The sequence below is a fragment of the Lutra lutra genome, chromosome 2, assembly GCF_902655055.1.
Source record: "Lutra lutra chromosome 2, mLutLut1.2, whole genome shotgun sequence".
NCBI lineage: Eukaryota > Metazoa > Chordata > Mammalia > Carnivora > Mustelidae > Lutra > Lutra lutra.
In genome coordinates, this window is record NC_062279.1 from 144,991,778 (window position 1) to 145,009,341 (window position 17,564).

Consider the following 17,564-nt stretch of genomic DNA (forward strand, 5'->3'; position numbering starts at 1 on the left):
TAAGCGAAATAAGCCAGAGAATGACAATTATCATGGGATTTCACTGATATGTGGAATTTAAGAAAAAAACAAACAGGATCATAGGGGAAGGGTTGGAAAAATAAAAGAAAATGAAATCTGAGAGGGAGACAACCCAAAAGACTCTAGCAAAAACTCTAGGAACAAACTGCGGGTTGCTGGAGGGGAGGTGAGTGGAGAGATGGGGTAACTAGGTGATGGGCATCAAGGTGGGCACATGATGTGACGACCACTGGGTGAACACGTTATAGGTTAAATAATTGAATTTAAATAAAACAATTAAAAAAATTGACATCAGTGCCCAGACGCTGGTGATGGGGGCGGAGCGCCAAATATTGATGTCCAAGGGCCACCCCCTCTTCTGGCTCAGGTGACAACACTGCTGTGAGTGCCACTCCTCCTGCTCCTGTCCCCGCCTCCCCATGGGTCGGGAGCACTGTTCTCTGCGAGGGGGCCAGTCACCAGTGGGCAGCAAGTGATGGCCAGCAGTAGCCCCTGCCCACCAGCCACTGGGATGGGGCTGCCTGGTTGGCTTCCCATTCTCACACAGCTGGTGGTACTGCAGTTCCTGGTGGCCCAGCACATGGAGCCCATCAGGGTCTTCATGGTTCCCCACAGTCACATGGATGTGGGCTGGATCTACACAGTGCAGGTAGGTGCCCATTCACCATACCCCAGAACCCCTGGAGATCAACTTCCTTTTCCCTGCTAGATCCCAGGGCAGATTTGAAGCCTGGTGTTGGCTGACATCCTCAAGGCAGCAACCTGGGTTATGACCTGACTCTGCTGGAGACCAGGGAGGCTCACTTCCTTGGCTCCGGTCTATGGCCTCATTTTCCCCATCCATGCTAGGGATAGTCAGGTGGAGATACATGGGCCTGACTCAGGCCATGGTCGCAGTCCATGACTGGGGCACCACAGGTGGACTCTGTTCTCTTTCTGAGCCCCATGTCCCCCTTCTGTACGATGGCACAGGTCTCCGACCCTTCGCATGGGCTGTTCCCTCTGCCCAGAAGGCCTTCCTCCAACAAGCCAGCTTGTCCTAGAGCCCACCATCCTGTGTGTGGCTCCACAAAAAACATTTTCTGGTGGGGTCTTCCTGGCATCCCTGTGTGTGCCCTTATTCCCTTCCCCTCCTCCCTTCCATGCACATTTGGTAGGGGCTTGGTGTCGGTCCCTTGTCCCCACCAGAAGGCTAGCTTCACAGGCCAAGGGCTTCTTATGTTATATTTCCTGGCATGTTCTCACCACCCTGGCAGACAGAAGAGGTGCACCAGCTATTGCTGAGTGAATGAATGAATGGAGGAATGAATGAATGAATGAATGCAGGAACGAAGGAACGAATGAATTAATGCAGGTATGAAGAAGTACAGGAATGAATGCATGCAAGAAGGAATGAATGCAGGAAAAGGAGCAGGAAGAGAATGAGATTTGCTCAGGATCCTGGGTCAGGCAACTGCATATTGTCACCAAGGCCGCCTCCAGCTCTTTTGTGGGAACAGGAAGAAAACCCAGAAGAGAACAAACACTCTCTGGGATTAAGGATACAGTAACTTTTCTGAGGACATTTTTGAGGGGCAGCTGGAGAGAGACTCAGCAAGAGAATCTGATGCTGGGGGAGGCGTGTGGAGTCCAGTTCTGGGACACACTGGACAGCCTCTGGGGGGACACTCCGCTTCCTGTGGAGATTGTTGAATGGTGGGGAAGCATGCTTGGTGCCCTCAGGTACAGAAGAGAAAACTGAAGCCTGGAAAAGGTTGGGGTTTTGCCTGAGGGAACCCAGGAATGACCCCTCTTTCTGAAGCCTCCCTGCCAGGGATCTTTACATTTCATTAAGGAGCTCCTCTGGGCACCACCTTGTGCCAGCCTGGAGACACATATAGGAAGCAGTTATGGCTAGTCCCGAGGAGCCTCTAACCTGGGGGCGGCAGGTCAGCAGATGCCCATGACCACCCGTGGGGCCAGGAGTGGCTCCTCTCAGTCTCAGTTCTCAACATCAATGCCTCTCACCTCAGCCCAGGCAGGCCCCATTGGGGAAGCCGTCCCTGTCCCCTGGGCACATCCTGTGTCATGGTCTGGTACATCATCTCTCTCCCTAGAACAGCAGGATCTCATCAGAGGCGGGAGAGCCATACCACTGTCTCAGGGCCAGCTGGCACTGTGTGTCCAGCACAGAGCAGTCCCTGTGTGTTCCTGTTGGAGTGGCAAGGGAGGAAGAGAAGAAGAGCCCAGGGCAGATGCCCGAAGGGAGTTGTAGGGTCCAGGGACCCTGTGTCATGGGGATTGTAGTACTGGATCCTTGGGGCCAAGCCTCTGGGATCCTCCACAGGGGCTGGTGTGATGTGGTGCCCCCTCCACAGGAAAGCCTACAGGCCTACGCATCCAATGTCTACACCTCCGTGGTGCAGGAGCTCATGCTCCAGGAGCATCGCTGCTTCATTGCTGTGGAGCAAGAGTACTTCCGGCTGTGGTGGGATGGCATCGCCTCGGGCAGGCAGAAACGCCAGGTACTGCTGTCTGCAGGGGCTTCTGGGAGGGAGGGATGCCCAGGCAGGGAAGCCCTGTGTCCAGGGCTGTGTGGTTTGAAGCTCCCAGGCCAGGTGCACTGGGCACTTCACATGACTTGTTTAGCTCTGGTTTGTGCTCAGCCCAGCCCAAAGGATGGGTTTGGTTTTATCTGCTTTTGTGGCTGTTGGTGTGAAATGGTGCTCTAACAAGTCAGACCTGCACTCATCTTGTGTGGAATGGGGTCTCTTTGGACCCCACCTGCCGCTTCATCTACCATCTGCATGGCCCCATGGCTTGCAGCTGACCACCCTGCCCAGGGTGCCCCAGTGCCTGCATTTAAAGTGGGTCACAGAAGGCATCATGGGGTGCAGGGTTAGAGAGGCCCTGGGAAGCCAGTGTCCAAGGGGGGGCCAACCTGGGACTCAGTCCAGGCAGGGGTGCATTCTGTGAGCTGCAGGTCCTGACTGTGTAAATGGGAGTGACCTCCCCCTCCTCAGATCTGCTGGGTTCTGATGAATGCGGGATGTGTGAACCTGGGAGGACACTGTGGACCTGGTCCCCTCCCTGACGTTCACCTTCCTCCAGAATGGTCACTGACAGAGTGGTGAGAGACTTGCCCAAGTGGCAAAGCTGAGAAGCTAAAGGGAAGACTTCACTGGATCCCACCTGAGGGGTGTCTTGAACCTGCACCCTATGGAGTCATAAGAAGGAGCCTTGCATGGTGTGGGTGCTGGCCAAGTGCCAGGTGCTGGCTTCTACTTTTTACAGTCCATATCACCACGTCCTCCCAACAGGGTGTATGGTGGGGATAGTTACTCCATGCTGCACAGATGGTCCTGGTTCAGAGAGGGGAGGCGAATGGCCCATGGTAACAGAGCTGATACTGGATGGGTGGGACACTGAGCCGGGCAGGTCTGAGTGAAGCGGGTCTCTCAAGGTGTCCAGGGGTGGGCTGCCCTCTATGGAGACACCCCAAACCCAAATGTCTCTCCTCATTCTTGAGGAGGGATGTGACCCAGCAGAGTCCTGGGCAGACCACTCATGTCATGGCTCCCTGGAAGCAGGGACTTTTCTCTACTTGCTCCCATGAACCCCCAAGTGTCTGGAAAGTGCCTGGGATGTGGTAGGTGCTCATGTAAAACAGTATGCAGCAGGAGCCCATTCAGTCATCTTGGAGTGAATAATCATGAGACCTTGACAGTCCTGAAAGCAAATGGAAACTACAGTCTCCAAAGAATGCACTGGACTCACCACCACTGTCTTTCCCTACTGCCCACGTCTCCATCCCTCCATTGTTTCATTTATTTAAAAAATACTTATCAGCCAAAAAAGCAAGACCCATTGATATGCTGTGTGCAAGAGACTCATTTTAGACTGTAAGTCGTCTCCAGATTGAAAGTGAGAGGGTGGAAAGCCACTTATTATGCTAACGGACATCAAAAGAAAGCTGGGGTGGCAATCCTTATATCCAACAAATTAGATATTAAACCAAAGACTGAAATAAGAGATGAGGAAGGACACTATATTCTATTTAAAGTGTCTATCCAACAAGATCTAGCCATTGTAAATATTTATGCCCCAAACATGGGAGCTGCTAATTATATAAACCAATTAAAACAAAATTAAGGAAACACATAGATAATAATACTGTAATCATAGGCAACTTGAACACCTCCCTCACTACAATGGACAGGTCATTTAAGATTAGCAAGGAAACAAGGTCCTTGAATGACCCACTGGATCTGATGAACTTCACAGATACATTCAGAGACTTGCATCCTAAAGCAAGAGAATACACATTCTTCTGAACTGCACCTGGAACAATCTCTAGAATAGATCACATACAGGGTCACAAATCTGGTCTCAACTGGTACCAAAAGAATGGAGTCATTCCTTGTGAATGTTCAGACCACAATGCTTTGAAACAGGAACTCACTCTTAAGAGGAAATTTGGAAGGAATACCCAACTTTTGTATCAACATGGACGGGACTGGAAGAGATTATGCTGAGTGAAATAAGTCAAGCAGAGAGAGTCAATTATCATATGGTTTCATTTATTTGTGGAGCATAAGGAATAACACAGAAGACATGGGGAGATGGAGAGGAGAAGGAAAGAATTCAAAAACATGGAGGGTAAAGAGCGTCCAAGTAAAGAATGAATGGGTCAACCAAGAAATTAAAGAAGAATTTTTAAAAATTCATGGAAACAAATGAAAATGAAAACACTACTGTTCAAAACCTTTGAGATGCAGGGCACCTGGGAGGCTCAGACATTAAGCATCTGCCTTTGACTCAGGTCATGATCCCAGAGTCCTGAGACAGAGCCCCACATTAGACTCCCTCCTCTGTGGGAAGCCTGCTTCTCCCTCTCCCAGTACCTCTGTATATCCTCTCTCTTGCTCTCTCTGTCTCTGTCAAATAAATAAATAAATAAATAAAATATTTAGAAACAAAAGCAAAAACAAAAACTTCGAGATGCAACAAAGGCAGTCCTAAGAGGGGAGTATATAACATTACAGACCTTTCTCAAAGCACAAGAAAGTCGTCAAATAGAGAAGCTAACCTTACACCTAAAGGGGCTGGAGAAAGAACACCAAATAAAGCCCAAACCCAGCAAGAGAGAATTAATAAAGATTAGAGCAGAAATCAATGAACTAGAAGCCAAGAGAACAGTAGAACAGATCAAGGAAACTAGGAGCTGATTCTCTGAAAGAATTAAGATTGATAAATCCCTGGCCAGAAACACCAAAAAGAAAAGAGAAAGGACCCAAATAAATAAAATCATGAACGAAAGAGGAGAGATCACAACCAACACCAAAGAAATACAATTCTAAGAACATATTATGAACAACTATATACTAACAAATTAGGCAATCAGGAAGGAATGGATGCATTTCTAGAAACATATGAACTACCAGAACTGAAACAGGAAGAAACAGAAAACTCGAACAGACCCATAATAGGCAAGGAAATTTAAGCAGCCACCAAAAATCTCCCAATAAACAAGAGTCCAGGGTTGAATGGCTTTCTGGGGGGAATTCTACCAAACATTTAAAGAACAATTAATACCTGTTCTTCTAAAGGTGTTTCAAAAAATAGAAATGGAAGGAAAACTTTTGGACTCATTCTATGAGGCTAGCAGCATCACAATTCCAGACTTTAAGCTCTATTACAGAGGTGTCATCATCAAGACAGTATGGTACTGGCACAAAAACAGATACATAGATCAATGCAGCAAAATAGAGAGCCTAGAAATGAACCCTCAACTCTATGGTCAACTAAACTTTAACAAAGCAGGAAAGAATATCCAAGGGAGAAAGACAGTCTCTTTAGTAAAGAGTGTTGGGAAAATTGGATAGCCATATGTGGAAGAATGAAACTGGACCATTCCCTTACGCCATACACAAAAATGGACTCAGAATAGATGAAAGCTCTAAATGTGAGGCAGGAACCCATCAAAAGAGGAGAACACAGGCAGCAATTTCTGCAACCTCACTCATGGCAACTTCTTGTGAGACATGTCTCCAAAGGCAAGGAAAGCAAAGGCACAAATGAACTATTGGTATATCGTCAAGACAAAAGTTTTTATTTTTTTATTTTTTTAGACAAAAAGCTTTTGCACAGCAAAGGATACAGTCAACAAAGCCAAAAGACAACTGAGAGAATGAGAGATGATATTTGCATGACATATCAGATAAAGGCTAGTATTCAAAATCTATATTGAACGTATCATACTTAAAACCAAAGAACAAATAATCCAATCAAGAAATGGGCAGAAGACATGAACAGACATTTCTCTAAAGAAGACATACAAATGGCCAATATGCATGAAAAAGTGCTCAACATCACTTGATATCAGGAAATACAAATCAAAACCACAGTGAGATACCACCTCACACCAGTCAGAATGGCTAAAATTAATAAGACAGGAAACAACAGATGTTGATGAGGGGAACAGTGTTGATGAGGGGAACCCTCCTACACTGTTGGTAGGAATGCAAGCTGGTGTAGCCACTCTGGAAAACAGTATGGAGGTTCCTCAAAAAGTTGAAAATAGAGCTACCTTATGACCCAGCACTGACACTACTAGGGATTTACCCTAAAGATACAAATGTAGTGATCGAAAGGGGCATGTGCACCCCAATGTTTATAGCAGCAATGTCCACAATAGCCAAACTATGGAAAGCCTAGAAGCCCATCAATAGATGAATGGATAAAGAAGATGTGATACACACACACACACACACACACACACACACACACACACACAATGGAATACTACTCAGCCATCAAAAATGAAATCTTGCCATTTGCAATGATGTGGGTGGAGCTAGAGAGTAATACACTAAGAGAAATAAATCAGTCAGAGAAAGACAATTATCATATGATCTCACTCATATGTGAGGATCATGGGGAATAGAGGAAAAAAATAAAATAAGACAAAATCAGAGAAGAAGACAAACCATAAAAGACTCTTAATCATAGGAAACCAGCTGAGTGAGAGTTGCTCAGGTGAGGGGGTGTGGGGGATGGGTTAATGGAATGATGGGCTTAAGAAGGGCATGTGATGTAATGAGCACTGGGTGTTTTATAACATTGATGAATCACTGACCTCTACCTCTGAACCTAGTAATACATAATATGTTAATTAATTGAATTTAAAGTTTTTTTTAAGATTTTGTTTATTTATTTGACAGACAGAGATCACAAGTAGGCAGAGAGGCAGGCAGAGAGAGAGAGGAGGAAGCAGGCTCCCTGCTGAACAGAGAGCCCAATGAGGGGCTCGATCCCAGGACTCTGGGATCATGACCTGAAGGCAGAGGCTTTAACCCACTGAGCCACCCAGGCGCCCCTTGAATTTAAGGTTTAAAAAGTTTATAAAAAATACCAGCCAGTCATGAGGCAACACAAGCAGGAGGACACTCTCCAACATTCCTGGCCTGTAATCCCCAAAATGATCAAGCCGAGCAAGAGGACATAGGGGTTGAAGAAGTGTTGGGTATACAGGACAATTACGAGACATGACAGGGGAGCCTAGGCCCCATCCTGGACTGAGCCCCATACCACTAACAGGACATTCATTGAGCAACTGGGAACATTTGGATGAAGTCTGGATTAGCTACAGTGTTGCATTAATGGTAAGTGTCCTAATTTTGGGAATTGTACTATGGCTATAATTACTCTGTCCTGACAAAACACACAGTGAGGGAATAGGGAGCAGGTATGCTATGTCCAACTGGTACTTCTGAATGGCTTAGAGAAAACTGTACCAAGTTAAAAGGAGATATGGGAGCTCTATGGCAAATAGGTAAAGAAGGTTCACAGCGAACAAAACAGGGGAAGGGATCCACAGGAACTGTTTGCACAATTTTTGCAAGTTTTTGATACATCTGAAGTTATCCAGGTAGTGACAATTTAACAGATATAGATACAGACATGGAGACAGAGGAAAAGGTAGACAAGGAGGTAGATACAGAGGTAGACATGGCGGTAGAGACAGAATTAGAGACAGAGCTATAGGTAGTTTCAGGTGGAGGTAACACAGATCAAGTAGCAGCCATGGACCAGGTGCTGGCGTGGATGTTGGGAGGCAGGTCTGACCTGCTGCTCTTGCAGAATGAATGCACATGTGGGTGTGGGGGAAGGCACCATGAGACATTGGAGGCATGTCCCCACAGACCTAGCCCAATTCTGGGGTTCTAACTTGTCTTTGTTCTCTCTGCTTGTCATCAAGGTCCGCCATCTCCTGGCCACAAGACGCCTGGAGTTTGTCATCGGGGGCCAGGTCATGCATGACGAGGCTGTGACCCACTTTGATGACCAGATTCTGCAGCTCACAGGTTAGGTCCCCCTTCCCCACCTCAGGTTATCCTGGGGCCTCCAAACACACTGGGACTGGGTTCCTGAATCCCAGCTCTGGGCCGGTCTTTCCCTCTCAGCAGGACACTGCGGCCATGTGAGTGCAGGGGTGTGGAGCGTGGTCTCAAGACCAGATGGCCTGGGTCTATCCTGTGTCTGTGCATTCCCAGCCCCAGGACCCTGGGCAAGGGACGTCCCCTCACTGAGCCTCCCTTTCCTCATGGCCCAAAGGAGTTTGACAGCACAGCCTCCCTCACAGGGTACTTGTGAGGATCAAATTGGGACAATTCCTTGGGGCACACGAAGTGGAGCCCGTGGTTCCCAGGAGATAAACAGTGAGGGTTAGATGCCATCCTCACCATCCCCACTAGTACACACAGCGCCACCTGCACCAGTGAGACCCCCCTCTCTGCCTCCATTACTCAGGCCACCACCTGCATCGACACCCTCTCCCCATCCACATGACAGCCACAGCACCATGTACACCACCTGTGTCACCATCATGATGACCACCATCATCACTTCCAGCATCATTACCACCAGCGTCCTGAACGCACTGCCCCATCCGCACCCCACCCAACCTCCGCCACCTCCCCTGTCATCACCACCCGTCCTCTAGCACGTCAGTGGGCAGAGGCACCGGCCCTCCTCCTCGATCTGAGGTGTCTCTTTGCCATGACAGGCCACTGCAGGCTGCCCGCAGGGGAGGGAGGGAATGGAGGGGCCCCCGTAACACTCCTTTGAGGGCCGCCCACCCACACCTTAGTCTGACCCGACACTTTTCTGGAGGGAGAGGCACCTGCCCGCAGCACTCGGTGACCAGGGAAAGCTGAGCGTGGCCACTCCTTCCACTCACTGAGGGGCCAGCTCCCCAGCTGGGACCCCCCCACAGAGGTGAGATGAGGGCAGGTCCCTGAGCAAGAGCTGCACACTCACCGCATCCCGAGTGGGAAAGCGCAGCATGGGTCAGGCTCCCGGGCGCCACTGCTGCAGTGCAGAGAAGGGAAAGGTCTGGCCAGGAGGAGGGGACACACCTGTGACCATCCGGGCCCCTCCGGTCCAGGGGTTGTCTACCACTAGCTCCCGGCCGGGCCCCAAGCCCCTACTCCCAGGTTGTCTTTGGTCTGCAGGGATGCTATGGGGTGTAGGCCAAACGTCCTTCTCCTGTCTCATTGGTCAGGATGCAGTCACGTGACCCAAAGGGCCCTCAAGAGATGCTGGGGAATGGCCTCCAACACTGAGCTCACAGCCCATTGGTCAGGAAGAGCCACGTGTCTTGGAAGGCGGGGTCTAGCCTAGGGACTCTGCACCTGCTGAAGCTGACAGGGAGGGTGGGCTTCTGAGACTAGAAGAAGTAGGAGGACGCCGGTCCATGGGATAATTAGCGGCTTCCTTCAGTAATCACCTCTTCATTTGGGGCTCGGGGGTGCTTTGTGCTAGAGGGCCAGGAACCTGAGGAGCAGCGACTTGAGTCTTTTTTTTTTAAGATTTTATTTATTTGACAGAGTGATCACAAGTAGGCAGAGAGGAAGGCAGAGAGAGAGAGAGAGAGAGAGAGAGAGAGAGAGAGAGGAGGAGGAGGAAGCAGGCTCCCTACTGAGCAGATAGCCCAATGCGGGAGTCGATCCCAGGACTTTGGGATCATGACCTGAGCCGAAGGCAGAGGCTTTAACCCACTGAGCCACCCAGGTGCCCCTGGCTGTTTTTTTTTTTTTAACTTAATTTTTTTTCCCGTGTTCCAAGATTCATTGTTTATGCACCACACCCAGTCCTCCATGCAATACGTGCCCTCCTTAATACCCACCACCAGGCTATCCCAATCCCCCACCCCTCCCTTCCAAAACCCTCAGTTTGTTTCTCAGAGTACACAGTCTCTCATGGTTTGTCTTCCCCTCCGATTTCTCCCAACTCACTTCTCTCCTTTACCCAATCTGACTTGCTGTTTTTAATGCAGGTGGGAAATCTTTCCCCAAAACAAAGCAAGCTTAAGGCACACATCTTTTTGGCTCCAACTGGGGTCCATGCCCAACTCTGGCTTCCAACCAGGCTGAGAAAACAAGTATCTGACAGAGGGGAATGAACTTGCCACGAGTGGCTGAGACCAATGGCAATTCATCCTTTGGGGTTGGGATGGCACCCCCTGAACAAAGTGAGGATTCTCTGAGTGCAGGAGAAGGGGATACTGAACAGGCTGCAATCAGGTCTGCCTGGCTCTGGCTCCCTGTCTATAGAGAGGGCTCTTCTTTGTACTACCTGCCCTCTTTCCTGAGTTGCTATTGTCCACTCCCTCATAATCCCTGACCCACAATCCCCAGATCTTCCCTTGCCTCCACTGCTCCCTCCGGGTCTCCTCTGCTTCTTGATCGCCCTCTGCCTCCTCCCCCTGCTGTCCCGGAGGGCCTGGAATCCCATGCCAGGCCTGTGCACCCTGGCTGGTCCTCATCCCCTCCTGGGTGCCTCAGACCCCAACCTTCTCAGCCACTGACGTCTGGCAGCACTCCCCTCTCCTGACTTGGCCTGGCCTCTGCTCTGTTCATGACTCTGTCCAACAGGCCTGGGGTCCTCTGTAATGGCTCAGGCCCATGTTGTGACTCTAACGTCATGAACGAGTAAACGAGACATCAGAGGATCCTGGTGTGGCCTCCTCTGTGTTAGGATCTCCTGCAGCCCAGCCCCAGATGACACTCCAGCTCCATGGAAGGGCAGGGGCTGAGTGAGCGGGTGGCAAGGGGTCCCTTCCTGTCACCAGCAAGGCGGTGCTCTCTTTGCAGAAGGACATGGGTTCTTATATGAAACCTTTGGGATCCGGCCACGGTTCTCCTGGCAAGTCGACCCCTTTGGCGCCTCTGCCACGACCCCAACCCTATTTGCCCTGGCGGGCTTCCATGCCCACATCATCTCCCGGATCGACTATGACCTGAAGGGTGCCATGCAGAAAGACCAAGTGAGTCATGAGCACATGCGCTGCTGCCTCTGGCCGCTGCCTTCTTCCCTCTGTGTGCAGGGCCTGCTCCCACGCTCCTGGAGGAATGAGTATTCTCTCCAGCATGACTCAGGCAAAAGTGGTCTGAGACAAATGCAAGCTGCCGCGGGCAGCAGCAGATGAAGGTGGACTTGGGTTCTAGTGGGCGAGAGAAGCAACGTCGTCCTGAGCCCCACCACAAGCCATGCCGGGCATGGAGTTCCCTTCCCGCATTGGTCCACTTCTCCTGCAGCTGACTCTGTGCTGCTTGGGCCTGGGTGGGGCCCCCCCCCCATTTCTTCCACACAGAAACTGAGGCACAGAAGAATCAGGGAACATGCGTGTGGTCCCAGCATCCTGCTGGCTAGTACTTAATAGAAGCAGGATTTCTCCCTCCTTTGCTACGCTGCCTGGGTTCTAACCATGAGGGCAATGAAACAACAGACTGCAGGCTTTGTGAGAGGTGGGCAGCTCCCTGTGCCAGGAGGTATTCAAGCAGAGCCAGAATGAGCTTCTCTAGCGGGCCTTGGCAGAGACAGTGCTGCTGGAGGTGGAAGGGAGCAGAAGCAGTTTGGCTCCTTCTGGAGGGCAGTTTCCACCACCATATGAGGGTGTGGGAGGTCCGAGGGAGTCGAGAGGAGCCCACAGAGGGGATGGAGTCCTGAACCCTGGAGGGAGGCCCAGGTGGGGCTGGGGGAGGTGGAACCAGGGCAGCTGTGTTGCCCCTGGGCCTTCATTCTGTTTTCTTGGGGTTTTCAGGGTCTGCAGTTCGTGTGGCGAGGGTCCCCATCCCTGGCGGCTGAGCAGGAAATCTTCACGCACGTCTTAGACCAGTACAGCTACTGCTCGTGAGCACTTCCCGGGGCAGCCTGTGTTTTAAGCACCCTGCCTGTATTACCACAGACACTGCCCACTCTTCATCCACCCCCTTGGCAGATGCTCTGAGCTCTCCAGCTTACAGAAGGAGAAACTGGGACAGGGCCGCTCAACCCTGGCCCGTGGTCAGCTGTGTCGGGGTCTGGGTGGTTCGGGTGGCCGGCTCCAAGATCTCCACATCGTTGGAGCAGCCAGCCTGAGGGTTCTTCGGGTGGGAGGCCCTGGATTCAACCTGCTCTGGCCCTTTATACCTGGGAGGCTGTGGGCAACAGGCTTGCCGGTCCTGGAACAGGAGAGATTAGTGGGCAAGGTGAAGGGCAGATGGTGAGAAGGATGCCAGACACGGACTTCAGGACCAGTCATTCTGTTTGTCAGGCCTCACTCTGTGCCAGGCCTGAGCCCAGTGTTTTCTACTGATGTCTTTCCTTTATCCTTCATGACAACCATAAGGACATTTTATGGATGAGGAGACAGGCTGAGAGGATCCAAGTGGCGGCTCCTGGCGGCTGGTCCAGGGTCCACCCTATGATACCTTGTGCAGCCCAGAGTAAGGCAGGGAGGACCCTAATGGGGGCATCGACCCGCAGGGTCGATCTTGCGTTCTCTGCCATGTGGACCAAACTGGAGCCTGAGGCAAGAGGGAAAATCCAGAATACTGCCCTTGTCCTTAGAGAAATGTTGGGATTCTGTTCATGACAATTTGCTTTGCATTAAGTCTGAGTTTTGAAATAGGACACTAACTTATCTCTATGTCCCATACGGAGACTCAGCACTCCCTTACCATTCACCCTGGGACACAGTGCCTCTCTTGCCTCACCCTGCTTGGGGCCTTAGACCCAGGTCTGATGGTCTTCTTATTGGCCCCGAGAATCCCGAAATGAAAGGAATCCCATGAGATCCCCAGGGGTGGAAGTGGGGAGGCATGGACTGTGGGCTCCATGTGTTGGATGAGGCAGTGTGGGTCCAGGGAAGGGGCCGTGTTCAAGATACACAGCTGGTCAACCATGACACGTGTGTTTGAGCCCCATCTGTCTGCAGTGCTCTTGTGGGACAGCAAGAGCTGCTCATCACACAGGTGGGAGAAGGAGGGCATCTGGGTGGCTCAGTTGGTGAAGCATCTGCCTTCAGGTTAGGTCATGATCCCTTGGTCCTGCAATGGAGCCTCACAGCAGGCTCCCTGCTCAGTGGGGAGTCTGCATCTCTTTCTCCCTCTGCCTCTTCCCTGGCTTTTGCTCTCTGGCTCACTCTTTCTCTGAAATAAATAAAAGATAAAAAAAAATACTGGGAGATGGAGGCCTGAGTGGTGGTCTGCACTCCCTGAGCTGCCTGGGTCCGGCGGCACCCTGCCTGACCTTCTGGACCCCAAGCTGCCTCCCTTCTCAAGGTGGAGTCAGCTAACCCTTTACACCCCTGCAGGGAAGGCTTTTACTGGGATGGCTCGGCTGTCTTCCCGGAGCCTCCCTCCAATAGGCTATTTCAACCCAAGTCTGCACCCATCACTTGGAACAACATGAAATACTATGTAGATCTTCTTGTGGACAATGTGAAAGAACGGGCTGCCTGGTTCCAGACATCACATCTCCTCTGGCCCTGGGTAAGGCGGGGTCCCACACCCTAGTGTCCCCAACACAGCTTTGGACTCCTGTCCAGTCTCACCAACCAGGCTCTTCAGGGGCCAGGCCAGGCTGCCATCATCAGCCCTGGGCCATTGTCTCTTCCCTGTACACCACATGGCCTCACCCCTTCCACCAGCTCCTCCCAACACCTGGGACTCCCCCAGCTTCTCCCACCTGAAATACAGCCCCTGGCCCATGCCAGCCCCCAGCTCCCCTCAGTTCCTTCCTTCTCATCTTCCCATCTCAGTGTTGGGATGTAAGGCCTAGGTGGGAATCCTGGCCCCCTGCTCTGTCGTTGTGTGCCTTACCCCCTGGGTCTCAGTTTCCTTGTCTCTGAAGTGGGAATCATGACAGGTCCTGCCTCACAGGCTTGATCTAGGGCTGACAGGAGGCATGCCCCATGACAGTGTCAGACATAGACGTCCTCCTCCTCCTTTTGCCTCTCCTCCTCACCATCACCTGCAGAGCTCTCTTTCATGGAGCTCCCCCAGGGCACAGGCAACTTCCATGTGATATATTTGTCTCATCCACTTACTATGCCTTATGGGCCTAGGATGTGGGCATGGCTGGTATCCCATTTTGGAAATGAGGGACCTGAGAACCAGAGAGGTCAAGGCATCATCTTGAGGCTGCACAGCCAGATTGCGGGGCAGCTAGGATGGGGATTCATGCTCAGACCCAGCAGGGCACTCCCTAGCCTGTCTTCTTACATCTTGACTGCTTGTGGAAAGGGGCACAGAAGGTCTGTAATTGTGGGTGATGGCTGTTATCCCTGTTATTCATAATTGTCAGGAGTTATAATTAATGATATTGATGGATAGTAATACTGTTGATCTTTAAAAAAGGCCCTGGGGAGAAATAAGTCAGACAGAGAATTCCAATACTGCATGATTTCATTTAATGTGATACTAAAGTCATCAAGCATAGATGAAGAGATAAATTTTGCAGTCTCTGGAGTTGAGGGGTGAGGGAGGAGGCTCTGGGCAAGGTGGTTGAAGGTGCGGACTTCCAGTTATACAAGAAACATGCTCTGGAGATGTAATGTACAGTATGATTTAAAACTAACAAGATTTTAAAGTGAAAAAAGTAAAGAGGAAGGAAAGAAGGAAGGAAGTAAGAAAGGACAGAAGGGAGGAAGGTAAGTGGGTGCAGGGATGTCCCTGGGGAGCTGGTTGAGGTTCTGCCAGGGAGCCAGGAGGGCCCCTGATGGAGGTGATGAGGGCTGGGCTGGGTTCTGCCTGGGCTGGGCACTGCAGAGGAATTACAAGGTTTTGCGCTGTGTGTGTCCCTGCATGCAGGGGTGTGACAAGCAGTTCTTCAATGCCTCGCTGCAGTTCGAAAACATGGACCCTCTGCTGGAATTCATCAACAGTAATACAGCCAAACTCGGCATCTCTGTAGAGTACACTACACTGGCCAAATACTTCGGCGCATTGCAAGCTTCCAATGTCACCTGGCACGTCCGTGAACACCAAGACTTCCTGCCCTATTCCTCAGGTATGACCCTATGCAAGTTGGTTGCAGATCTGGTGCTGGGGAGGGTGCCCACCGAGTCTGCTCTGCCGTGCTGGTGGAGCTTTTGAGGGTCACTGGGGCCGAGATGGCCCCTGCTCCCCACACCCGCCCCCACACCCTGTCCCACCTAGATATCCTAGGATTGACACTACACTCACAGAAGGGCTCCATAGCTTCCTATTTCCACATCCACAAGGCCTTGGCCGCCTTCACCCAGGAGGGCTACAAGGCTGTGAGCTTGGTTATAGTTGAGGTGGGAGGGGCAAATTGATGTGGGCGGGGTTACACTTGCAGTTCAAGTGTAACTACATCCTTGTGGGCGTGGTTACAGTCCAGGTAGGGGAGGCTACGTGAGTGTGGGCGCGGCTATGCTGAATTGGGCGGGGCTACACCGAAGAGGGAGGAGATAGGACAATGTCCTGCAGGTGTTCTGAATGGGCTTGATTTGGTGCAACCCTCCAGGAGAGACAATGTTTGTGTGGAGAGTGGACAGGTGCGTGATCCCTGGTCCCTGCTCTGAGTCACTGGGGATTTAGAGCTTAGGCTGCTGGGCGCCCCTGCCTGAGCAGGACACTCAGCCTGCTGGAGGAGCTGTGGACAGCATGGTCTCCTGACCATACAGCCTGTAGCCTTTCCCCGGATCACAGGGCTGAATACCCTTCCTGGTGTGTTCAGGTCATGTGGGAGAAGGTCAGGGAATGGAGACACTCCCCAGCCTGGGAGGAGGCAGAAGGCAAGAACCATAGGGACAGTCAACCACCTGTGGGACCCAGCCATGCTGCCAGGAGGCACCCAGTCCCCCTCGTCCCACCCAGTCTTAGTCAGGAGTCATTCCCTATGTGCAGGTCCATGCAGCAGACACGGGATCCCTCAGCTTTCCCCCATCCCACCTCCCTGGACTGCCAGTGGAACCCCAGTGATTGCAGGCTTGTCCTGGACTCCCCATTGCCCCTGAGTCACATGCCAGCACTCAGGGCCTATGGCAGCTGGATGCTGCCAACTTGGCTCCCATCTCGCTCTCCTGTCCCTCGAGGTCTCCCAGGCCCTAGGCTCATAGGCTGTCCCAGGTTTCCCAGGTCCACCCTGGGCTCTCTGGTTCCCCATCCCAGGCCTGGTCCAGGCCAATTACATACTCACACTTACCCCAACCCCTCCCTGGAATCCCTGGGCTATTTCTGGCCTAGCTGGAGTAGGAGTCTGTGGCTGCCCTCATAAGTGACCCAGGCAGAGCCAGAGCCCAGGCCCCAGCCTCCTCAGCTCTCCTGGGACTTGGTCTCCGGAAGCCCCCAGGCCAGGCAGACTCATGCCAACTGCCTGCCCTTCTCTCCAGGTCCACATCAGGCCTGGACTGGCTTCTACTCATCCCGCAGCAGGCTCAAGGGGCTGGCCAGGCGAGCCAGCGCTCTGTTGCATGCTGGGGAGTCCATGTTCACACGCTCTGTGTGGCCGGTTCCCCACCAGCACCTGGACCTGGACTGGGCCCTGAAGCAGCTCCAGCAGCTCCGCTGGGCTGTCTCTGAGGTAACGGCACCCCTCTCAGCAACACGATCAGGTTGGAAACCTTCTGGTTAGTGCACTTCCCCAGTCCCTGGTCACTAAAGGTCCACGTTTCAGAAGAGAACACCGAGGTGGCCTGTGGTACCATGACAGGTGCAGGTGGACCCTGGGCCAAGGCTAGAACCAGGCTCCGACAGCCTTCAGCTCGTGGCTTCAGTAAGCTTTAGCCAAATTTACCCAGAGGGCAAAGGGCAAAGAGAGGCAGCATTAGTGTTCTACAGTCCTGCATGGATTCAGTCCCGCTCCACTGTGTGTCCTGAGGCTCAGGACTTTCCTCTCTGAGCCCTAATTCCCTCCCTGTACGCTGAGAAGCTCATGCCCACCCCAGGATGCTGGGGCAACTGAATGTGAGAATGTACATGAGCTGCTTGGCACGGTGGCTGCCCCACAGCAAGTTGTTCCCAACACTCTGTCTCCATGTGTCCCCACTGTACAGATGGGAAAACTGACAGAACGTGCCACTGTGTTGGGGGTGGAATGGATAGACTTGAGTCCATTGACATGGGTGAGATCCGTGGCTTTAGCTGGTGGGGCCTCAGTCTCCCTTTGAGGAAGACAAGCTCATCCCACACCCACTTCAGTACAGAGAATGGAGGGTGCCTGGAGCATCCCAGTGGCACTCACAGGCAGACTGCACAGCAGAGATGAAGCTG

General features: G+C 51.8%; 1 protein-coding gene across 1 annotated transcript in view; it reads left to right on the forward strand.

Moving 5' to 3' along the window:
- The first annotated feature begins 532 nt into the window (after positions 1 to 532).
- Positions 533 to 17,564, forward strand: part of LOC125094316 (epididymis-specific alpha-mannosidase-like) — a 32,010-nt gene continuing 14,978 nt past the window's right edge. Inside the window, exons 1-9 of the mRNA XM_047719941.1 lie at positions 533 to 670; positions 2,379 to 2,525; positions 8,261 to 8,366; positions 11,157 to 11,329; positions 12,107 to 12,195; positions 12,623 to 12,626; positions 13,614 to 13,817; positions 15,138 to 15,336; positions 16,685 to 16,875. Coding sequence (XP_047575897.1) covers positions 533 to 670; positions 2,379 to 2,525; positions 8,261 to 8,366; positions 11,157 to 11,329; positions 12,107 to 12,195; positions 12,623 to 12,626; positions 13,614 to 13,817; positions 15,138 to 15,336; positions 16,685 to 16,875 — 1,251 coding nt within the window. The remainder of the gene's footprint in view (positions 671 to 2,378; positions 2,526 to 8,260; positions 8,367 to 11,156; positions 11,330 to 12,106; positions 12,196 to 12,622; positions 12,627 to 13,613; positions 13,818 to 15,137; positions 15,337 to 16,684; positions 16,876 to 17,564) is intronic.